The sequence below is a fragment of the Odontesthes bonariensis genome, chromosome 13 (genome assembly GCF_027942865.1).
Source record: "Odontesthes bonariensis isolate fOdoBon6 chromosome 13, fOdoBon6.hap1, whole genome shotgun sequence".
NCBI classification, from domain to species: domain Eukaryota; kingdom Metazoa; phylum Chordata; class Actinopteri; order Atheriniformes; family Atherinopsidae; genus Odontesthes; species Odontesthes bonariensis.
In genome coordinates this window covers 11508529-11532787 of record NC_134518.1, presented here as the reverse complement: position 1 = coordinate 11532787, position 24259 = coordinate 11508529, and the positions used below count along the sequence as shown (strand labels likewise).

The following is a 24259-nucleotide window of genomic DNA, read 5'->3' as shown; positions in this document are numbered from 1 at the left end:
ACTGCAGGTAGGCTGTTCTTTCCCTGCAAACTGATTCACCACATTCCCAAAGAGCTCCTCTGTGGTTTCCCCGGTCAACAGATCAGTTATTTCTTATATATTTGTGCCTTTCAATAGAGTAGCCCCACATCGTTCAGAGTGCAGTGAATGGAGCAGGCTGAAACCAGCACCACGATTGCTCTAGGTCAGCTTCAAGGTCTAGATGTCTTGTGTGGCGTGCTGCGGGGCAGCCCGTCTCTGTGTAAGCTCCGTGGCAGAATGATGAGCACGCTCTGCGCATGCTCTTCAAAGTGGTCAAAGTGGTCTAAAGTAATTACAGACTATGCGTATAATTTAGTTGTGCCAATGATTTTGACAAGGACTGGAGAAATCTCCATCTGTAGCATCAGGTACAGATGAAGGGCTTGGAATGGATGAGCACCGTCAGGGAGCTGCAGCAGAATCCTTAAAGGACCCTCTTTGTGTTCTTTAACTAAGTGTAGGATTAGAGAGTGAGCCAATTATTACCCTGCTGAATTAATCATTTAAACATTAAAAAAAAAAAGTCCCCGATCAGTCCTGAACACCCACGCAGCCGCAGGTTCCTCATGATTAATAACGTTAATGATTTGCCTTCAGGTTGAGGCTAGAACAGCTCATTTATTCTGCCTTCAGTCCAGTGTAAACACAAGAAGGGGAAGAAAAAAAAAATAATGGACCAGTGGCTGGTTGAGAGGAGACGGCAGCGGTTCACAATTTATTAGCTGACATGCGTGAAAACAGAGATGAGAACTGCAACAAAGCAAGAAACTACTGACGTGTGTGAAAGCAGAAGAGGAAGCCAGAGCGCACAAAATGACCAAGAGTCCAAATGCTTTAATATTTATTGCACCGTATCGTTGTCACTGCATCTGCGCTCTGATTTCAGTGTAACAGTCAAAGCCTGATAGAGGTAGACAAACAAATCCAAACATCTAATATATGAACAAAAAGTAGACTGAGATACAGTTCATTATTCTGGTCGATATCAAAGCATATAGCATGTTGTTATCTTTAGAGTTTTAACATCGTAGACAAAGCAAACATTATCCCTGGTTAATCATCAGCCATTAAGACTTCCTCAGTAAAGCACAGCAAGTCTAAGTTCCTCCTCCAACATTTTAAAGGTCGTTCTGACATATTGCTCCTTTAAAGCCAACCATCATCAAAGCTGAGTGACTCAGGAGGGAAACAAACGTATGGCTTCAATATTCTACATAACAATCTTTACAGAGGTCATCCCTGCTAGTGGCTTAGTGGCACTTCTTTCCACCAGCCATTAAATGATTAACACCGTTAGCTGCCTGTGGTTAAACAGTGAAAAAGCCACAGACTGAGTGTGAGTGAGTGAGTGTGTGTGTGTGTGTGTGTGTGTGTGTGTGTGTGTGTGTGTGTGTGTGTGTGTGTGTGTGTGTGTGTGTGTGTGTGTGTGTGTGTGTGTGTGCGTGTGTGTGTGTGCTCCTGCTAGCTCGGGAGGATTTTAGCTGCAGCGCTTTGGACTGAAAAAGAGGAGGAGGAGGGCTGCAGAGCCGACAACATGAGGAAAGCAGGAGAGCGCTGTGCCACTGGACAGAATCAGGACACAATGTCTAAATGAGACAAAAGCTGAAAGAGAGTCAACCATAAATTATTTGGTATCTTCTTAAATAAGTTAAAAGCATTTTTAGACAAATAAATAAAGTTAACAACAACACATAATTAGACATCTGTCTTAAGAGCGTGTACGCAAGCTAATTAGCGCAATTTAGAGTCTAGTAACAATGAGCAAGTAGACTTAGTTGGTTCACGACGGGTCACTCGTGTTTGTTTGACCATTTGCCTTCCATGAGGCCGACTCCTTCCTGTCTGTGCCACGTCCTGATTTTCTTGTCTCCGAAGTTGCTGCAGCATGCGTTGACCCTTCTGTGCTGACAAGAGAAGGCACAGCTGGTCCAGACTGTAGGACGTGCACAGTTGTCGGGGTCTTCATCTGGTGAGGACACAAAGAGAAAAGGATCATTTCAAACGCGGCGTGACACCGTGTAAGCTGCGCCGTCATCATGAAAGCGACGGGGATGAACAGTCGGCATCTCTTCTGCATTCCAGTGTAAGGCAGTCCCTCGGGTCCTGGGTCTTATGTAGGTCCCTGCCATCAAGTGCCACAGCTCAACAGTCGGTCTGCATGTATTTCATTTTAGAAATAAAATACAATATATAATAACATAAAGAGAGCCCTCTGTGAAAAACTCTCAGAATACAAGAGAAAAGGCTTTTGTTTGTGTAAGTGTTACTGAGGTGAAGATTACTACTTAAGCATGTGATTAAAAACAGGAGTAAAAGATAAGGATAGCAAACTTTGAGGCATTTTCATTTGAAACCAAGCGCTAACACTTTTAATTAAAAACACTGTCCATCACCTCGAAACGTTAAATAAGCCAATTAGGTGGATTTTTTCTTTGTTTTCTTCCTCTAATGTGTCACTTAAAAAACTTCAATTACTCTTTTCACTGCTAATGCGACAGCAGGAGCTCAGTGAAATCTGAACTCTTCTCTGCACTTTAATCCCGATCAAAGCAAACAACGAGGAGGCTAAATAAGGTTGTTTTTTATTCCTTTTGTCCCCAAGATGATTTTTTTTTCCCATTTTGAAGAACCTTTTTTTGCAAGGACACACAAGTCAAGCTGCCCACCAGATTTTTTTCTTTTCTTTTTTTTCCCCTCCCTTTTTTAATCAGGGATTATTATCAAACTCTCCTCTGAGAGGGTGCATTTCCTTTGAAACATTTATACAGCTTTAAACTGCCCTGGTCTCTGCTCATGTATGCAGATCTAAGCCGGTATCCGGTGGCAGTTGCTCAGGCGTTAATATTACAGTGTAACTTAATGCTTGGGGCAGCGGGGTGAGGGCCTCAAACACATCTCAAAAGACCGACTATGTGGTGCTGCCGGTACGTTTTTGGGACATACCTAAACATTTCTTTTTATTCTAAATTCTTTCACTTTGAAACGCTGGAGCCAACTCCTAAAACATTTCTCGGTAAATTCCGGCAGTGTGAGAAGAGACTGTTACCTATTTGCCTGAGAGCTCCTTCTTCATGCAGAATTTGAAAGAGATGAACTTCTCCTCCGCTCTGACACCCTGACAATGTGGGAGACAGTGAGAGAGGAAGAGAAAGGAAATTGAATCCCACAAAAAAAAACAAAGTCATTATCATCCACTAGATGGCAGTACAACGTCACACCTTAAACGCCACATCAACGCCTCCCTGACGAAAGGTGCCAGGAGGGTAATTTAGACATGATGATATGGAGTTATTTCAGTGTACTACTACCTAGATAAAAAGGATACATAATAAGTCCTTAGTAGAAGTCATAATTAAACCAGACACATGATGTTTTGTTGCTAACAGCTGCTTAAGCAACCCAAATTGTTTCAAAGTACTGTTTTGAAGGTGAGCATGCATCTGAGCTCAGAGTGAAGCCTTTCATTTCCCCATCCATGTGTTCAGCCTTAAAAAAAAATTAAATAAAATAAAATGCTGGGATCAGTCACATGAGCCAGACCTCTGACACCGACACATCTGCACTGCTTCACTCCAGAGTGCGCCAGCGGGGGACATCTCCACCTCTATCTTTAGTTGCACATAAAGGACGTCTCACCCCGCCGCCACGATGCAGCCGGTCCTTCATGACGCCAACAAACTCCTTGTGGCTGAGTTTTCCGTCATGATCCTCATCGAAAATCTTGAAGACGGTGTTGACCAGGTGGTTGGTCAGCTTTATCCCCGTGGCCACGTAGACCGCCCGCGTAAACTCCTCTGAGAAGGAAAGGAAAAAGTGAACAATAAATCTACACCACGGGTGAGCAGCCAATTTTTACTGATTTCTTGGATTTCTTTTTAGGCAATAAAGTAACATTCTAATCAGAAAGAACTAATCTGCCTTTTTCAAACCACCATAAACTGTGTAATAGAAGTGCCTAAAGCAAGGAAAAAAAGAAGTAAACAGTATGAGTTAATGAGGGGAGGTAGGGGAGGTGAGCACAGGTGGACAAGTTGTTCGTTCCAAGTTGCAGTTACAGATACAGATGTTCTTTCTGGTTGAAGCACAGCTGCTTGGATGCAAAAGGAACTTTATCAAATATTATCATTAGAAGAGATCAGGGAGGTTAGTTTAGTCACGAGGAGCACAACTCAGACTGTGAAAACAGCTGTATAATGTATCGAGGAGCCCTCCAAAGGTCATGATGTAAAGAGATTTTTCTTTAAACTTCACAGTTAATTAATTAACTTATTATTTAGACAATTATGTCCTCACTAGAATTTTTGATTTGGGATCAAATCTGTGTAAATTTAAAAAAAAAAAAAAAAAAAGCTCCCAAAGCTTAACACACAACAATTGATTGGCCTATACAGAACCCAAACATAAACCTCATCCAGCAGCTATAGAACTGCTCGGTTCAGGCCCTTTCATTGGCCCAAATCATGACGCTACCGCCGCCGTGTGTTTCTCTCTCTCAAAGCGGATCTGTTCTCATTAAAACCAAGTTCTGTTTTGATCTGGACTGTCTACAAATGTTTTTTTCTTTCCTTTGTGACCTCACAGACTATTCTACACCTTGTTCATGGAGGGATCTTGACAACTCTAGAGGAGTTCTTGAATTTCCTCCATTTGAACACAACCGGCCCGACTGTTCACTGGAGGTGATTTTTGTAACCTTCTCCTGCCCGATGAGCATCAAAAACTCCCTTTTGTTGATCCTTTCTGCCTGGAAAATGGACCTGGAACACATCCCAAAAAGAAAGACGCATCCCTAAAAGACGGTCCGGCATTGAGGATATCGAGCGAAGAAGCATTTCGGGTGTTATTTTTGTCACATTCTTCCCTCACACGCGTCTTAAGGTGTGTAACAGTGCAGGGTCGTCGTCGCCTCAACACATTCTCTTTTGGGGCGCAGTGATACAGCCCCACGCCATCACAGAGCCTGTAGTAATCCTTTGCGCCTGCGGTTACAGCGGTTCCTCAATGTTTCTTTTTCTAAGCATTTAAATTAGTTTGTTAAAAAACAGGCGATCCTCCGCTCATCTTCGCTGCTTTGATGCTGCATTCGTAAAAATCACAATATCGTCTGTTCGGCAAAGTAACAGCTCAAACGCTTCATCATTTAAATGTCTTTTAAGTGTTTTTCTAACTTGAGTTTCTGCATTTTAAATTCAACATGATGTGCCATTTCTAATTAAACTGAGAAGGCTATTTGCAAAATGAAATATTCCTCGAGTCCCGACGGAAACCACAAAGTCATGAGGAGAAACCATTTTAAGTCTCCTGTAACTCACACAAAAGGGTCCCATTTCATTGTGGTTCCAAACTGTAATGCTTTACCTTGACCAATAGAACGGTTTGCAAAGTTGTACATTTGCATGGCGATGATAAAATCCTCCAGGTTGTTAAGGAACTGAAAGAAGGACCTGAACTCCTCAAAGGTGATTCCCTGAAAAGAAATAAATAAAACAATGTTTTTACTCATGAACTGGATAACACAAGAGCCACGTAAAGCACGCAAGCTGCAACACTCCGGCAAAGGATGGTGCTAAAATTCACACAATACATAATCTGGCTCCTTTCATCTTGGAAGGAATCCTTTAGTGTGTGTGGGAGCTTGAAGCCATCAGATAGATAACACACCCATACAGACAAAGTATACATTGCTGGATTTTCCCTGTGCAGTATGGACATGCTGAGCTGTCAGCAGCGGGGGGAGGATTGTAGCTTTTGGGGAGAGGTCAGGTCGCTTGCAGACTTTTCTAAAGCAGATTAACCTGATACTTGAATAAACAAAAACAAAAGTGATGAATCCCCAAACATCTCAGGCTTGGCTGATGACTCAAACACTGAGCCCATTGAAGTCCACTCAACCATCCTGCGGCTACTAGCTGTTTCTCTTGCCGGGGGCCCAGCCGAACAGACAACACACACAGCCTAACAAATGGAGTAATGACTAATCTGTGACGCTTTGCTGTTTTAACAATGTGGGAGCCATAAAATATCGCTTAGCGCAATGATGAGACCCACTTGATTATCAATGGAGATCTAGCAACAGACTACTCGAGGCGGCTGAGGAGCTGCTGGCACCTTTTCATGCGGGTCAGCGTGCCAGAGGACAAACAAATTACAGCCGAAATGAGGCTGCCTCACTCAACAGCTAATTCACAGAACGTTATCAGAAGGCACCAAAGGTAATATATACCATATACATCCCAAATACCCCCAAAACAAAATCATCACAGACTATTTTCAGCTGAAACCACATGTAGCAACGAGACAACGTAAACTTTATGTTGCCATTGAGCTTCTTCAGGAGATCCAAACAAAAAGGTCAAATGCTTTGGAAACCCCCTGACTCAGAGAGCTGCACAACATTTCCACTATGAATTGTGATGTCTGTGATTGTGATGTTTTAGAAGCTGTCAGTTGATGCAACAAAGGTGGAATTTTCCAGTTCTGAGCTTTGTTTGTTTTGTGGTATTTCCACGTTTTGGATCAGACACTTTCATCCTATACCGTGTCTGCAGCCTAAATCTGCAGCTAACCCAGCAGCTATTAGCTTAGCATAAAGTCTTGAAATAGGGGTAAACAGCTAGATTTGGAAAATTAAATCCTAATAATTCCCTTAAAGGGGATATTCTTTTTTGTGTGTGTGTGTGTGTGCTGCGTGCTTCTGAGGCTGCGCAACATATATCAGTTTTTATATATAGTAGTTTTATATATAATAGTTGTTCTTCTGTTTTCTATTGCCTTGTCTTTTCAATCAAAGGCCCGTCATTGTAGTCTGCTTAATTACTTGTGTCCTGTTTTGTAGTTGATGTGGGATTAGTGTCAGGATACTTTGTTCTAAAACGCAGCAACACAGACATCGTTCAGCTGTTTTAAAAATTGGCTCCTCTCCTGTTCCCGTTCCAAGTAGCTGTTCCTCCTTGATTCTCCAAAGTGAGAGTGCACAGTCGAATGTTTCCTGCTGGTAAGACACTGACTGCTAATAAGTACTTCACAAAGCCCCACTTAAAAAAAGAAAAGAAAAAATGTTGAATTAATCCAGTGGGTTTTAAGATGTTCCACCAGGTGTTTTTCCAAGCATTAAATACTTCTTTTCAGTTTTTTTCTTGTCTCTTTTTCAATTCAGCTCGCACAAAATTCAACTTTGGCATAACAAATAGAAGCAATCAGAGATAACATCTCATCAGGAAACCTTTTCATCCGGCAAGCCGTGACGCACGTTCTCCAAATACGCATTGACGTCGTCCACATTTGTGTAACGAAGAAGAATGCGAGCAAAGTCCTCCTCGCTGATGGTAGGCATGCCTTTGGAGTAGGAGAGGAACTCTATCTCAAGCACCTCCGTCTGCAGGTTGTCCATGAACCTGGAAGAGTGAGACAGGCAGCAGTAAGGGCCACCACCACTTAACATTGTCACTCACAAAACCATCAAAAGTTTTAGGTTTGGAGGGTCAGTGTGGTATGCAAAAAATATTATTGATGCAGAAGGAGAAAATGTTTTTCTTAGACAGTCAATAATCAGAGAACAGACGAAAAAAAAATTCAAACTTACTTGTAGAAATCTTCAAATTTCAACTCGGCTTTGCCTCTTTTCCCAAAGAAATGCACTAACAGTGTTGTCTCCGTTTTCTCATCCACGTGCTGTGAGAGGGAACGAAAACTGAGCAAGTCAAGACTTCTCCCAGCTTTAAATATCCAGCACAAATGTGATAGATTCTCATGAGTGCAGAAAAACAAAGTGAGCGCTCTGCAATGATAAAACCAAACCCTGTTAAAGTTTAGGCAAAGTCTGCAAATCCAGCATTCTGTCACACACAAGACTCTCATGGTGATAAGGAATATATTAATCTATTTCCACGGTTGGCAGTAAAATTATTAGTTAACAGCTCAAGATGCCACTTAATCATTACTCAGAGTTCATGGTTCATTCATCAGAGACCAATCATAGGGCTGACATTCTTGATTTGTGCACGATCCAAACACGTGCCGTGCAACACAGTCATTAAACATGCTACAAATCCGGTTCAAAGAAACATTAGCACACTTTGAATATTCGCCTGACAGATGCATAAACTAAGAATAAGTTCCAGAGTGCTTGCCAACAAGCATATATAGGATTTTTTTTTTTTTTTTAGAAACATAGCAGCACTCAAGTGATACAGCAGTGTGTGGTAGGATCATTTTATTGAGCATCTTAAAGGGTGCCTCGCTACCTCAGTCAGATCAGAAAACAGAACTTGACTTGTGCCACGTCTGAGAACGTCCCACATGCCTGGGGCCGCCACATGCTGACCGTCTTTTTTAAGAACCTGTGGCAGCAGTTGAAGCACACCGGTTAGATGACAAAATACACGTTGTACATGTAACCATTAATTGGGAAAGCAGCACAGATAGACTAACTCTGACAATACACGGTGACAGGCAGGAGGACTGAGACACACAGAGCAGAAGAAAAAGGAAGAGCTGGAGAATTAGACAGGCGTACAGAAAGACAGAAATGACAGAGTGTGTGCCTCCAGAGACGCATGCAGGAACAGAACGGGGCTGACACCAGCGTAGCCCTGACATGAGCCTGCTCTGCAGCCATGCATGCAAACTCTTGGCACAACACTGTGTTAACATGGTTAACACATGTCTAAAGCATGCAGGGCGTATGGCCTGACGGGGGATTCATGTCAGGTCAGTTCTGTAACAGAATCCAGATATGTCATCATTTGATGCTAAGCTGCAAAGTAAATGCAGGCTATCAAACACCGTCCATCTACATTTCTGTTGTGAAAAAGCCTCAGATTTCGATTTGATACATTTCCTGGAACATGTCTGCCCTTTTCTCTGTGTCACAGCTGCTTCTTGATGCCGTCTAGAAGCTGGAAGCCACTATTTTTCCTCAATGAAGTCAGGCTCCTGACATAAAACTAACCAGTCATTAGTCTTATTACAGTTTACTCTTTTCACTCACCCAGCAGCTGTGAAAGCACAACAGCCACACAGACACACAACATTCAGTTCAACAGTTTGCTTGTAAAGGAGTCATGTTCAGTAGTAAGATCACAGGAATTCTGCCCACTGAGCTGTGAAGAAAGCTGTGATTTTAAAACCCAGCGATGTACCAAACTGTGTTGGTGCCTCTTTGTTTTCAACCTCATCTTTTCTTCAGCTTCTGCTTCTCTCAAGGCTCGACGTCGCCGCTTTCATTTGCAACATGGTCACACGGGCAAACCAGAAACAGCCGGCTGCCGCCGACACTTCATCGCTTGCTTAATTTCATAATTAATTCTATTTATTTATCTGATTTACATTCTCATGTCTGAAGCCTGGGATAGAACGTGTGACAGCTGATTAAACAGCTCCCCCGCTGCGCCTCATCGCTTTTTACTAATGTAAGATTTACGGCACAATCCCGCAGCTAATTACGGAACAACTCTTCAATGCCTCGCGCTGCTCCCGTCTTATCCCATGAAAAGATCCTGATACACTTGTAATTAGAATATTCTGGGGAAAGCCCAACCACAGCGCTCAAGGCATGCCTGCCACATTATGTGTGCTTGAAAAGATTAGACTTTTGAACTTCTTGCTGGAAAGATGCCTACATTTAAAATAGAGGGACTCGAAACAAAAGCACCTAAAGGTAAAAATCTTCAAGCAGTATACAGAAAAGATAGGCCCGTCGCTCTGTTGGTCGTAGGCTCTTCTATGTGTGTGTGTGTGTGTGTGTGTGTGTGTGTGTTGAGTGGCTTTCATGGAGCTGCTTCTCCTGTCTGACTGGCATCTTCATGGTCAAACCCATCTGAAAAGGTAACTTGAGCCCAAATACCACTCCCAGAGAAACTGTAAAAATAAAACATGTGGGTCCGGGCAAAAACATTGTCAGTCTTCAGGTAAGAGCTTTTTGAAGTAGAAACTCTTGCCCAACATTGTCAAAAAGAGAGAACATAAATCATCTGCGCTGCACCATGGGCATTACCCCTCACCCCAACACACACACACACACACACACACACACACACAATATGTCAGATAATGTTGAAGTACAAAGTGATGTATTTCAGTTTCAGCGAACGTGAAGGAGGATATCTGGTGTTAACGGTAACAAATGCGGGTGGTGTCAGCCCCTGACATACAAGTCTGTTTTCTATGCTTACTCGCGTTAGGAGGACCACATTCCAAAAACACATGCAGCAAGCAAAACTGTTCATTCTCCTTCAAGGAGAAAGAACAATACGTACACTGTGTGGCTGGGATTTGCGAGGACCGTAAAGCTGCAGGCTCTGAAATGCAAAAGACAGAAGATGCGTGCACTATAAAGGACTCATTCATTATTCACAAAGTATTTTAAGGGAGGAAGATGGGTTGAAATTAGTTTATAAAGACATCATATTTCTATGACATGACTTCCCTGGTGATCTAAGATTAGCCTTGTTATTTCCCAAGGCTTATGAATTCACCCAGCGTTTTCATTCCCAATGCTGTCTTCTTGCAAAGCATCATTATGCTTCCAAATCTAGAGTGCCCATTCTAATGATCTTTTTGATAGTTATACGGGCGTAAGATTAATTCAAGACTGTCCAGAGATGCTAACATCTGTCCTGGCAGAATAAGCTCTTCCATGTTGTGCTTGTGCGATAAGACCTCAAAGAGTATCTCTTATCGCTCTGTTCATCCCTGCCTGTTTACATCCACCTGCATGTGGCTTAAGAAGCCCTAAGGAGATGAAAGCCTCAGGCATGTTTTACCCTGTATGACCACAATCACCTCTGTGCAGCAGCTGTTCTCTCTAGGGTCTTAAAACAAGTGTTCCGAGCACAGACCTACAAAGTTTAACATTGTATTACAGCTGCATTTACTTTTTAGGGCTAATGAGAGAAAACGGACATATGGGGTGCCGCGACCAGTGATGTGAAGACATGTTTCAACAGCATCAGAAGACGGAGAATGTGAACTACTTCTATCTCATACAAAGGCATCAACAAGGTAAGAATTTTCCATAAAGGTCAATACAAGAAAGAGTTCTCTCCATTGTCCTTATTTTCAAGAACCAAACTACCTTAAAGGTGCAATGTGCAACCTTAGAAGACCACTTGGTGTCGCACTAGAGCAGCAGACTAAAGTGAAAACAAATGGAGTCGAAACCCAAACTGAAACCTTACCTGGTGCCTCAAAAAGTAGCCAATAGATCCATATTTTCAAGTAGAAACTGGCCTATATGTAACCTCAAATTAAATTATTTTACTAATTCAGTGATCCAATGCTGATATGCCATTGAGCTGGTAACAGGTAAAACGGGCAATATGTGTAAGTCGCCAATCAGCTGATTTCACAACGCTGGCTTGATGTGTGAACGCACACATCATGTGTGATCTGCCTCTGTCTGGCATTCGTGATTTACCAAGGAGAAACAGCACTGGGTTAAAGAGGTCGTTGTTTTTTTCACCACAATCGAACACCTGTTAACCTTACCGCTGTTTTGGACCACAGACACGCATGAAAAAAACAGCTTTAACCTTACAGTGAAAGTTAAAACGCCGACTTTGTCTGTCTGCGATTTGGGCTGGACACCAGCCATATTTTGCTAAAATAAGTTGAATACACAAACTTTGCAGAACAGAAAAAACAGAAAGATGGTAGTAAAAAAAATAAAAATAAAAAAAAGCAATTCAAACTTACTTGTTGGTCCAGTCTTTGCATGTCCTCGGTCATTTCTTTTTTGTCCTTTTTCTTACGGAAAATCTCTTCCAACTAAGACAGAAAACATGTATCAAGGACGATGGAACAGATCAAATGCATTTAGTTATATCTGATAATCAAGACGAGGTTCATACCACCAAGAACTCCCTTTTGTCCACCATTTCGTTCCCATCCGCATCAAACATGTTGAAAGCAATCTGAAAGCCTGCTTGGGGCTCTGAAATCCAACATAAAATGGTCGCTTTAGAAAAGTGTCTTTTAAACATCAAAGTATTTGGAAGATAGTTCAGTTTAATTTAGTTGAAATGTATGCTAACTTGTTAAAATGCAGAGCAGGAAGAGGTATTCTGTGTAACTGATGACACCTGGAACAAAGAAAAAAAAGTCAAGGCAAGAAACAAAAACCAAAATGTTCCCGTTCACACTCAAAATGGCATCAAATAGCATTAACCCGTTAGCTCAGGGTGTTTACAGATGTTCAAAGTCGTGCTGTCGAGATGAATAAGCCGTCCAAAGGAACAGGGCACACCTCCAGACGTAAGTAATCTTCTCGTGCTCACTGATAACATCTTAAAAGGTGCCTTTTTACTTCATGCTTGGTGTTCCCCTCACACAAACACAAGCTTTACAACCGAGCTGACCTATCTGGACACAAACCCAAACAAATTTAAGGCCTATGGCTTCTGATCGTGCTTGGGTAACAAGGTGTAATACATTCTCAAGTGATCTGTCACTGTTTTGAGAATGGCCGATTCAGGTTTTGTGTGGCGTCCTTCAGCTCCCTTTGTTGTGTGACACAGAGAAGGGAAGAGTAAGTGTCAGGAGACATCTCAGCGACTCAGGAGGCTTCTCCCTCCTGCCTCTGAAAGCATTCCCAAGCTTTTGTTTGCTCGGGAAGATAGAGAATCGAGCACAGATAGTTCTGGGTGACTGCTCTGGGTGTTATGGGAAAAGAACTCAGGTACAGGGTTTGCTGCAGGGAGATATTTCCAGAGAGAAGAACACCCAAGGGAGGAAACAAGACTTTTAACTCTGTTTTTCTCGAGAAGTTTGAGTTATGCTGCTAGTACGGTGGTACGTGGTAGCGGAGTACATGTGCAAACTTTGGTGTGAAGATAATTAGAGGTGCATGCCATGCAGCGAAGTTCATCTAAAACTTTTCCATGACAGACAGCTCCATCGTCTCTCAGCTTGGCATGTACGGCCCTATAATGACAAAAGATCTTTACCTTCAAAGCCTTTAAAGCCTAAATGGTTTGAAGAGAGAAAAAAATCTTTTAAGATTCCTGCCATGTCTCACCAATACCACACACCTTCACTCCTGGAGGGAGCTCCCCTCCTCCTCCCTGCAGCTCAGCCTCTGAGCTCAAGTAGATGTTGTTAGACAATACAAAGAATTCCACAGAAACACTTCATACAGAGTGGCAGTCCCGGAGATGTAATCCAATGCTATTCTCTGGCTTCATAATGTCCGTGGTGATCAGGGGGGTGGCCAGTGGGACATGTCTCGACATAGCAGGGTTCAAACAGCTCCCTCATTCTCTAAAGCAACGCTTTGTTCGCAGATCAATCCAGTTCTTTTTTTCCCTGACAAAGCTGCAGCGTTTAACAGCAGGATTAAAAGCCCCATATCCCAGCATTGGCACTTAACTAAAGCAACAGAGGAGAGAGCAGAACAGTGAGACCTGATGCTCCGATGGCTCGTCTGACCCACTGAGCAGGGGGCACACTGAAGCGTTTCACTCATACTCACAACCATGAGCAGAACTCTGCCGTAAACTCACGAACAAAACCAGATTCTCTCCTTTGAGACGCATCTGTGCCCAGCTTAATAACTTAGCTCAAGATCAAGCTCGAGGAGTTGTCATGGTGAATGCTGCTAAACACAGACAGCAGGATGGGAAGTCCAGAAGTCCTGTTGATTCCCCACCACAGCAGAGAGGCTTCAACTGAGCGTTAAAACTTTCAGATCAGATGATCGGTTTATTTGGAAAAAAATTTGGAAAAAAATACAGCATTAACTTTCAAAAGTGGCCAAAAATCAAGCATTCAATCCATTTGTTTCAAGAAAAACTCTCAATTTACTTTGCGTATGCTATGGAAAAGTGTTTCAGGACAAGATTGGGAAGGGCTTTAAAGCAATGTCCAAAGGTTTTTCTCAAGACGTGAAAAAAAAAAAATAAAATAAACTCTGTTATGTGTTCATGGAATGTCAGCTGATTGTGCAACTGTAGACTAGAGAGGGCTTGAAAGGGATTATTGCAATTCTTTGTATGTGGGTATACATCAGTCGGTAGAAAACACAACCACTCGTCTTATAACAGAAGCAAGAAAGAGTGATCATGGCCTTTCTTCGCTGGCTGCCTCTTAGTTACAGGACTGATGTTAAGATTTGACTGCTGGTTTTGAAGGCTCTTAATGGTCTGACCCCAGCTTATCTAGAGGAACTTTTGCATCATCCACCCAGAACAGTGAGGTTGACCAGCCCAATTATTTTAGGAGTTTAAAAATCTAAATACAAAAACATTTTTTTTTTACTCTTCATGTTGAGTTTTTTGTGGATTTATTTTTTTTAAACTACTTTCATGTAATGTGTTTTACTGTTATTTTTTTTTGGATGTTATTTTATTGCTCTAGGTTTGTTCAATTTTTGCTGTCCAGCACTTCGGTGCAGTATCTGTTCATTTAACACTGATAAAATTTCTGGTAATCCATTCCCGAGTGCGACTGTTTTCTCTTTATTTAGACAAAATTTATTATTTATCCCATCGCCAGGTCAAAAAATTATCAATACATTTTTTTGGGGGTAAGTTAATTTGCTTAATTAATACTTACCGGGAAAGAAAATAATTCATCTAACCTGGCAAAAAGAACCCAAATCTAACTTGAATAAAACATGCTGGATAAACTTATCTCGAGAAATGGTCTTTTTGACTCTCTGGGCTTCCCTGAAGGGCTTACAGTAAACATTCCAAATGTAAATGAATGACTCATCATTTGTTTATTGGGATTCTAAATGATCATATCTTTTCAGGACAGTTTTAACTAAAAATAAGTTGCTATGAACCTGAAAGTTCAAGGATTTTTTTCTGTTTGTTTGTTTCTTTAAATCAGAGAGAAAAAGCGAAAGATGTTCTCTAGAAATAAAATAAACCAATCTTTCCTGCAGAGGTTACCTTGGAAAAAAAATCTGCAACATGTTACCAGACTGACTGATTGATAAGATAGCATTTACAGGCCACACCCTCTGCTATGGATCAGGCGTACCACACGCACAACAGAGTACGCTCAGAATGAAACATGGGGCGGACTTACTATGACAGCTTTGTTTAAAAAAAACGTGCAGGGAAAGGGAATCACGACCACTCAAGGGGTTTGTGTGCAAGGAATAAAGCCGGGTCTTTACCTCGTTCTCGAAGATTTCTAAACAAATTAGATGATCCTTTCCAAGCAGGTGGGGTATCAGACAGCATCTTGTCTAATTCCTGGCAAAATAGAAGAAAATCCCAAATCACAAAGTCCTGAGTAATCCAAACATAATGCAGTGTTTACAGGCATTACAGTAATTACTGCGGTTACACAGCCGAGGAGGAGATTCTGCAAAACGGCAACAAGCGCTTCAGAGAAAACTCACCTTTTTTGTGAGGGACTTCCATCCCCTCTTGCCTGAAAGAAACAAGGCTAAAAGTTAAGAGTTTGACTAAAACATTATGTTGTCATGATGGATTCTGTGTCAGAGCAACAGAGCTGGGAAGCAAAAGTGAAAACAGGTGTTTATGAGGACAGAAACATAAGCTGTGAATTCCCATGGACACATTCCGATGGCCTATAAAGCAGAAGATAAGAGGGACGTGTCGTAAAAAAAAAGAACCTGGGTGGGAAATCACATTGATAACAGTGACAACAACCCTCCGCTGACACATTTTAAAGCCTGTGTCTGGGTTCTGATTGCCATGTGATGGTTCACTTTCCACTTAGGAGAGGGAAATTACCATCAGTGCGGGCATGCATGTGATGCTTTCATTGAAAGACCTGCACATCTAATGGATTATTTATGAATATGAATAATTTAGGTGCTTCGATGTTTCACTTCTGAGTGGCCATCACGCCACCAGTCCCTTCCCCTTACAATATATCTGACAATAAAGTATAACTGGATGATTGGCCTCCAAAGAAACTCTCAGGAACATCATAACACATCTCCTTTTATAACCACAATATAACCATAAAAACACCATAAGGACCATTTTGCAACAAATTAGTAATTACAAACTAGAGGATAATGAGAGTCAATGTGTTAATGTGTCTTGTTGAGGCCACATCCAACACATTTCAGCTGCCTATGCACCTCACATCACAATCAAGACGTTCTTATCGTGACATTTACGGCACCCACCAAAGTAATTCGGTGTCTGTGGGTCCCTGTAAGTTTGTTGCAACATAAATGAGCCATAAAAGTAGGGTTGCTGGTAAAGATGTCTATCTTTATGCAGGTGTTATGACTGAAGCACTTCAAGCCGTGACTTATTGTTGGATGACACTTCACAGGCCCGGAGCAACAAAAATATTCCAGGAAGCAACACCAGGACTGTTTTTTTTTTTCCTAAACTGTTATTAAACTGTTGCGTAACTGAGTAATTTGAGGATGAAGGAGTGGAGATTTATCTGATGACTTGACGGACATGTAATTAATCTAATGGCAGCTGATAAAAGTGGAGAATTCATGCAAAAGTGGAGCAAGGTCAGTCTAGCATCTGCAGTGCAGCAATGTTTTTGGTTTGAACTAAGGAGACGGCGAGCCAATTCCTCCTCAACTGATGAAAAATATGTTTAATACATCTACATTCGGGTTGTTGTAGGTTTTCAGTATTGATTTCTCAGTCACAGGCGTCATCATCCACTGAGAAATTACAGCTCTTGACACAACAAGGCAAAGGTTTGTATTTTTGAGAGGGTTTTTTTTTTGTGTGGATGTGATGGATGCGACTTGTGAGGGAGAATCTCCTTTTTTTTCCTAAATAACCATGCTTGTGTGTATTAGGCCTTGGACTTTCCATGTCAACCATTCCTGGTTGAGTTTTTGCTTGTTGCTCCAACAGACACCCAGAGTTCCTGGAACTATACGGTCAAAAAAGGGCAAAGACAGACATCAGTCGGGAATGTAAGTGATGAAAGTTTGCATTATGACTTATTACACTGGTCATTTTGAGGTTTCATAAAAAAAAAAACTCAAAGGGAAACAAATGTGATTAATGGTCCCTGTGGGGTCATTTTTGAATAACATGTCAGTGCAGGAAACACAGGAAACAAGCATATCAAAACATTTTAGATGTTTGACTATTAAATAAAGATGTGGATTTTTGGCAGTGAACTAGTTCTTGGCTTGTTCCTGATACCCCAAAAATCACTGACGGTTTCTTCCTCTAATCTTTAATAAAGTGTGGATGAGCTGAGCGTTAGAGGCCAACTCACTCCTGGGTTCATTCAGAGTGACGGACTCGATGAAGTTCATTGGAGTCATGTAGAGCTGGCCCTCGCACTCCAGTGAGCTGAACAGCCGGAATCTGTTTTCATAGGACGACATGTACACGTCCCCGTCGTCCAGACCATAGCCCCTCTTCTGGAAGCACACACAAAAACACGCAGAAACACCAAATCATCAGTGATAAATGCCATTTTTATGAAATCCGCTGAAGCCTTTTCTTGTCACGAAAAGCCTCGCTCACATGGCACGACAAAGAGGCCCATGCTTTAATTCAGTAATGGGGTACATGTTATGTCAGTCCTATTTTTCATCCCACGCACAGCAGATAATGTCCCTACAACTGCTCAAACCCAGCCAGATCAGAAGGCTGGATTGGTGAGGACAGAGTGGATCTCTCTGTCAGGTGGCACACTGCCAGGTTTACTGGGCACACAGCAAACACCCAGGGAATGTCTTCCCCTCCTCTGCTTAACCATTAAACCCCCTCTAACCACCCCCTCCCCTCATCAAATATCAGCTCCTCCGCCAAGCCCCAAGTGTCCAGTTTCCTGTGTCCCTGGATAGCTCAGGTGTGGAGGACACCAGTCAAGCTTATCTCCCAGATATCAAACAAGACATATTTCCTTGGAGGGTAATTAAGTGTACGCACCAGTCGTTCCCCGGTCTGTGTACATCGTCCTTGGATTGACAACATGTGTCTGAGCTACTCAGGACTGCTTCTTTGGTACAAGAGGGCAACGTGGAAGGGGCAAACTAGCATTAACACCTAAAACAGTGGAAACAGTTCCAACGTTGCTGCTGAATCCTTTGTGAAGCTTATAAAAACAGCTGAAACAATTAGCTATCAAATAAAACATTTGACCATCAATCTGCCTTTTTTAATGAACAGCTAGTTTTTAAAACATTGTTGCATTGCTAACGTTACTTTTTTGAACGTGTAACTAGTTTTGCAACAGGTTAGATGAATTCTGACTACTTCGACCGTGTCTATGCTTGGGAAACACTGATTTGAAAGCCCTACTTTGTTTTCAACGGCCAAAAGCCCAGAACCACCACAAAGTTTTAAGTAAGAGAAAATGAGCAAATCCTCACATTCAAGCAGCTGTAAATGCAGAAAGTATAGCTTTTTTTTTTTTTTTAAATAACTACCAATTTGTCTGTAAACCAACTAACTGATTCAACTGTTGTTTTACGTTCATCTTCGAGGATTCCTTGCTGCCTGCTTCTTCTTTATCTATTTTAGATCAATTAAAGACAAATATATTTGAGTTTGGGACATTTATCCAATACGAAAAATAAATTTAAAATGTCTTTTTGTCCACTGGTACAAAGTAAAATCAGTTGGACCAAACACTTTTTAGACCGATTGAAATTTTAACCAGTCACCCTAACAGACATGGAAGTCACCCCTTGCTGCAGCTCCACTTATTATAGGTTTGTTTCAGCATTTTATAAAATGAAATTAAGTCGTCCTTGTAGCAACACTTTGTTCACCACTGTATATATCTAAAGTATACAGAGAAGAAGAGATATTCAAAATTATTTTATTATAACCATTTAAGACCGGAGTCATTTCAGTAAAAAGACATAACGTGGCAAACGAAATATAGGTCAATGCGACCACCACTTTTGAGTCAGCAGAGTATCGGGTTACATTTGGTGGTCATATATTTTCACTCTCCAAAATAATATAAATACAGCAAGGAATACTGAAAACATAAGCAGCGTTCAGTCAACTGGTCGTCACACATGCATCGAAAGCAAACAACTCTGTTATGGCCGCTCTTTAGTCATGTGACCCAAGACGCCTTTAACCATTTTGCCATTTCAGCACCAAAGGTCGCGGATAGCTCCCAATAGTAACGCAATAAAGGCTATTTATAACTGTAACTTCACGCGCGTTAACGGTATAATCAGCCTGTTTCTTGAAACTGTCCGAAGTCGCTCGTGTACCGTTTTTGACGACTGCGGCCGTCTCACTCTCACCGTTTTATGAGCTGACCGTTTTCACTAAAGCCCCGCGGCTTGACGAATGTCGCACTGTACCTGGTCGGTGGCAGAGACTGACGGCAGCGCCAGATGCACGAGCCGAGCCTCAACATGGCTCTTCAGTCCGGGTCGCCGACCCGCAAACGAGCAGCAGTAATAAGCGGCACCGGCCGCGGCGGTGACGCACGCTCCAGCTGCGAGCACCTTCAGCGTTTTTGTCGCTTTCGAGGATGTTTGCCGCCTCCCTGCCACGAACGTTCCCGTTTTGGAGGTATTGGTGAGCGAAGGGATAAGCCTGCGCAGTGCGGCCATGGCTGTTTACACTTGTGTCGTAACCGATAACAGCACGAGCCGCCTGCTGCACCGAGCTCGCGAGAAATGCCGTGGGTATATATTCAAGTCGCTGTGGGATTAGATGGCGTCAAATAAGTCAAAGTTAAGAAAAGCTTTTCAAAAATGAACGTACATGTCGGAGTTATAAATCACCACAGAGCCAATCTCATCTCTCATGAGCAGTCAGGTTGCTACATGGATTTATAAGCCTAAATATTTTTACAGGCTTTATTTAAATTTCAAGAAATTGCTCTATATAAGCCCCATCAACTTATATTATTTGCCTCAGGTCAAAGAAAAAAACAATCCCTGCCAGGGCACGTCTCAACTGTGACAGCCCCGCCCATTACTAGTCCTGTGGTTTTGCACCTGCCTCACCACCCCTGCCACTTTTGGCTCAAAGCTTCAGAAGCTGCTTCACCTGCACTGCAGCGTTTACGGATCCCTTACTACGGCTGAATCCCCCTTCTTCAGCGCCTGCACCTCCGCTCCGCTGAAGCATCCCCGCTCGCTGTGAACAGGTATGCAGCATGAGTGCCGTGTAGGCAGAAGCTGCGGCACACCTCCAACTGATGAAGAGGAAGCGGTGAACGGGCAGAAATCGGTGCACCCAAGCTGCTCGGATTTGGCCAAAGTTTCGTGCCAGGGAGAGAGAAACCTGCGCGTTCGCGTGTCCTTGCACCACGGGGACATGTGTTAAGTGGGAGGACGGGGACGTAAGCATGCAATAAGTGACAGCGGCAACCAGGTAGCCAACTACGCAAGAGCGCTCCCACCGGACCTCCTTACTGAACTTTACCCGCTGAGCTTTGACGCGATGGCTGCTGCTGCTGCTACTACTCTTGGGGAAGTTGGAAGCGTCCTGCACGGCATCGACGGTGTTGCTCACGTCGGGTCCCATTTCTTCCTCAGCCCTCCGGGGGACGGTCCGACTCTGCTGGGGGAGCCCTTCGTACCTGGGGACAGGCTCTGGAGCACCACGGCGGATTTAACGCACCTAAAGGGGATTCTGAGGAGGAGGCAGTTGTACTGCAGAACTGGATTTCATCTAGAAATACTTCCGGATGGCACGGTGCAGGGGACGAGGAAGGACCACAGTCGTTTTGGTAAATACTCAGATTCTAAAACATGAAGCATGATGAAGTGAAAACAGAGCAGATAGGAAGAATGAGGAAATGTTTATGAAAAACTACTTTCTGCTGACATGGTCGACTGTGAGCTTCTTTGATTTTGCTCTTTCATCTTTGTCGAGGTCTGCCCAGAACAACTGTGTTATTCTTCTGCAGGTATTTTGGAATTCATAAGCCTTGCTGTTGGATTGATAAGCATTCGAGGGGTGGACAGTGGACTTTACCTGGGGATGAATGACAAAGGAGAGTTGTATGGCTCTGTAAGTATCACATTTTCTCATGCATGTTGTCCAATTCTTCATTTTAGCCCCTGTAACATATATGAAAGATGACATTACTTTGAAAATTAAACTGACAGGGGGGGGGGGGGGAAGCATGTATTTTTTCCACATGCTAAGCTAAGACTTGTGCTTTGCTTTTTTTTTGTTTTTTAGAAAAAGCTCACAGCTGAATGTGTCTTCAGGGAGCAGTTTGAGGAGAACTGGTACAACACATACTCGTCCAACCTCTACAAACACGGGGACAAAGGGACGCGTTACTTTGTGGCGTTAAATAAAGATGGGACACCAAGGGACGGGACTAAATCAAGGAGGCACCAGAAATTCACGCACTTCTTGCCAAGGCCCGTGGACCCAGACCGTGTGCCGGAGCTGTACAGGGACATCCTGGGACACAGCTGAGACGCGGAGGGCCTGGCGGTCCAGATCAGGAATAGCTGCTTAACGCCCTGGCAGGCAGGGAGCAGAAAGAGAGAAGAGGGACCCACGCGGGCAGGGATGAGGCCGGTGCAGGCTGGTGGACGGCAGCCCGACCGGCAGGGATAAAGGTACCGGGGGCCTCTTGCAGGAATGCACGGGGGGCCATCTCTCAGCAGCAAAGAAGACAGGCTAGAATGTCTCGGCATGAGGGGCTCGTTTGTTCCAGGGGCCGAGCGACCCTACGAGTATCTGAGTGGAATAGGAGACAAATCGGAAACGGAGCTGCGCGGTGGTGGAACATCTCCTCTGTTGTCTGCTGGACAGAGACGTCAGCCGGCTGTGAAGTCTGTGGGAATCTGTAATATCACCAGACTTTACTTGGGTGCTGTGTCAAAGAGCTGTAGTTTGTTCAGAAGGACTTTGAAGGAATTCTTTTTTTTTTTTTTTCGTTCCTCTTACCTGTGTTTGAAAAGAGCAAAGTGTAAAAGTTTATTTATTCATTTTAGATACACATATTTATGCTATATATTTATTTATTTGGGAATATATTTTTACAGGTAGAATCATGCAATATAGGCAAACCCCTAGAGACTGTATCAACTATATAATGACTTAAACACTGTACTATTATGCCCTTTATACTGAAAAGCCAGTGATTTAGTGTAATGTGACCTAAAATCTAAGATATATTGGCAAATATTTGAAAAGATTTCCACATCCGATGTGCTCTATCGCAATGTGGCAACTGTGAATCACACTGTAATTCTTTCTGATACGACAATTCTGACCAAACTACTGTTACATGTCTTCTGAAAAAAATAATCTGAAGTCAACAAACTGGCAAAAACAAACAATAAATTTATTTAAATTTCATCAAAATGCCTTTTTCTTTTGGACGCTCCATAGGATCAGAGATGAAGGTTTTTTTTTTTTGTTAATCTCTCACCGGTGATGCAAATTCCTGTCAGCAGAGCAAACTTTTAACTTTTAACAGACTCGGAAAAAGATGTGTACTTTGGTGGTTGACTTTGCCTTTCAGAGTTTAAACATATAAACCCGCTTACGAGATTGGTGTTGTCTTTTTTTATGGACGCCATTACACGGACAGGCGAACCGTTGACTTGATGCACGCATAAAACTTCAAAGCCTCCCTCCTTAGCTCTGCGAGCGAAGAGGCCAAGCAACAACACGATCAGGGCCAAATAAAATCTGACCTTTAGCTGAGGCCCCGCGACTGTGGCAGATGTATAAAACTGGAGGTCAGAGTGATAAGGTTTAAGTAACCCCTGCAGACAATTTGAGGACAGTTGTTGACATGTCCCATTAAACAATGGAAGTCAAGGCAGTCAAGACGGGGGTCAAGTAGGCCTCGTTTGCCTTTTTATGCTAATATATAAAGATCATTTTTCTTTAATTCTCCTCGGTTTTTTTAGTAATAAAAGAAGAAATAGTAAAAATCGCTTTATTGCAATTAGGTGCAAAAATATTTTGATTTATCTTTTAGAAGCCACTATCTAATGTCTCTGCACAGTTTCCTCCACGGATGGGAGCAGATCTATGTTGAAGCATGGAAGCTCAGTGTGTGTTCTGAGCGTGTCTGCGTGCGTGTGTGTGTGTGTGTGTGTGTGTGTGTGTGTGTGTGTGTGTGTGTGTGTGCGTGCGTGTGTGTGTGTGAGGGTGTGTGTGTGAGGGTGTGCCAGTGGGGGTGTCTCGATATGGATAGTCGACCCTGCTGCCAACTCTCTCCTGTGAGCAGCACGACACTGTGGGACTTTCCCACCTGCACACCTTGAACATCAACGCGCTCCTGCCGTCGATTAATGACAGCATCCCAGAGTGTTTTATAACCTGCGCACACGTGGACACCCCCCCCCACCACCACCACCCCCCCTCCCAGTCCACCGAGTAAACAGGCCTATTGCAGCATGTAAAAGGCTTCTGGGGCTCGTTTCTGGAAAGATGCCGTCACCGCTTGCCTGCGTTTAGCTTCTTGGAAAAGGAGCAGAAAAGGTCTTGCATTGCCTTAATGCCAACTTTTTTTTTTTCCTACTTCTTCTTCTTCTTGCGCTAAACTTTCAGTGGTAGCCATGAAAAGCAGACTTTCTCCAAGTTCTTCTAGATTTTGAGGGTCACCTCTCTGGACATGCTGGAAATCCTGACTTGTGATACCTGATGCCCAGAAGTGCTCATTGGGCATCTGTTTAAATGATATTTTAGGAGTAGTTCCTGGCCCTGAGACAGATGTTCCGGCCACCCCTGCTCCTGCAGGTGGTCTGCGGCTTCTCACTGAAAACACTTAAATCCCCTCAACCGCGCCCACTCTGGAGGGTCGTCTCACGGGCTTAATGGACGCTCTCTAACTTTCAGCACCTCCTCAGCAGCGGTCTTAGAGGCCTCTGGAGGAAACCACATCAAGTGTGTTGTATATACAGAGGTATATATATTCATACATATATATAGTGATGTGTGTGTGTGTGTGTGTGTGTGTGTGTGTATGGCATGGGTCCAGGGGCAGGTGTGGAGGCCAGAGATCTTCCTTGTCTATCTTCACAGTCTGGTCAGACAGCGCAGGTGTTCTCTCAGCACTCAAGATCTCACACTCTGATCTCAGCCCTGCTGTTTGTCAGCTGGGGATATAACTTGGCAGTAGAGGGTGGAGGAGGAGGGTGGAAATATAGCTGGCTTTGTAGTCTGCCCCCAATTATCAGAGAGCATAATTTCTATATTTAGAAGACTGTGCTGGGAAAGACAGGGGAGGTGCCGCGAAGCTCACCTGTTGCTTTAAAGCTGTGGCCACTTCTAAGAGTGTGTTTGCGCAGGGATGGTGTCTGCAGCTTTGTGTCACTGCGATCCTGCAACTATTGATTTCAGGCTCCTTGTTGTTTGTT

The 24259-nt window shown here is 43.1% G+C and overlaps 2 protein-coding genes across 3 annotated transcripts; one reads left to right on the top strand and one right to left on the bottom strand.

Annotated features, from left to right (window-relative positions):
- Nucleotides 1-845: 845 nt before the first annotated feature.
- Nucleotides 846-19577, bottom strand: micu3b (mitochondrial calcium uptake family, member 3b). 2 transcript variants are annotated; one of them, XM_075480953.1, is made up of 15 exons: nucleotides 19268-19577; nucleotides 17209-17356; nucleotides 15371-15402; nucleotides 15143-15221; nucleotides 12054-12101; nucleotides 11871-11953; nucleotides 11716-11787; nucleotides 10278-10319; nucleotides 8265-8360; nucleotides 7604-7692; nucleotides 7244-7415; nucleotides 5380-5488; nucleotides 3658-3815; nucleotides 3068-3136; nucleotides 846-1987 (listed from the first exon to the last, which is right to left on the bottom strand). In XM_075480953.1, exons 1-14 carry the CDS (start codon nucleotides 19520-19522, stop codon nucleotides 3068-3070), a joined length of 1452 nt encoding a protein of 483 aa, XP_075337068.1. In that variant the 5' UTR covers nucleotides 19523-19577; the 3' UTR covers nucleotides 846-1987. The 2 variants fall into 2 exon arrangements, with proteins under 2 accessions (XP_075337068.1, XP_075337069.1); XM_075480954.1 differs by lacking the exon at nucleotides 8265-8360 and having other exon boundaries at nucleotides 19268-19576.
- fgf20b (fibroblast growth factor 20b) lies at nucleotides 19484-22250 on the top strand. The gene is made up of 3 exons (XM_075480955.1): nucleotides 19484-20649; nucleotides 20830-20933; nucleotides 21108-22250. Exons 1-3 carry the CDS (start codon nucleotides 20361-20363, stop codon nucleotides 21351-21353), a joined length of 639 nt encoding a protein of 212 aa, XP_075337070.1. The 5' UTR covers nucleotides 19484-20360; the 3' UTR covers nucleotides 21354-22250.
- Nucleotides 22251-24259: the final 2009 nt, after the last annotated feature.

Excerpts from the sequence above, each read along its gene's own strand:
- micu3b (XM_075480953.1), bottom strand. The coding sequence starts at position 19,522 with ATGGCCGCACTGCGCAGGCTTATCCCTTCGCTCACCAATACCTCCAAA. Across the intron at positions 11,788-11,870 it reads ACAAAAGGGAGTTCTTGGTG|TTGGAAGAGATTTTCCGTAA; the intron begins GTATGAACCTCG and ends TTTCTGTCTTAG. Across the intron at positions 3,137-3,657 it reads GGCTGCATCGTGGCGGCGGG|GGTGTCAGAGCGGAGGAGAA; the intron begins GTGAGACGTCCT and ends CCACATTGTCAG.
- fgf20b (XM_075480955.1), top strand. The coding sequence starts at position 20,361 with ATGGCTGCTGCTGCTGCTACTACTCTTGGGGAAGTTGGAAGCGTCCTG. Across the intron at positions 20,650-20,829 it reads GAAGGACCACAGTCGTTTTG|GTATTTTGGAATTCATAAGC; the intron begins GTAAATACTCAG and ends ATTCTTCTGCAG. Across the intron at positions 20,934-21,107 it reads AAGGAGAGTTGTATGGCTCT|AAAAAGCTCACAGCTGAATG; the intron begins GTAAGTATCACA and ends TTTGTTTTTTAG.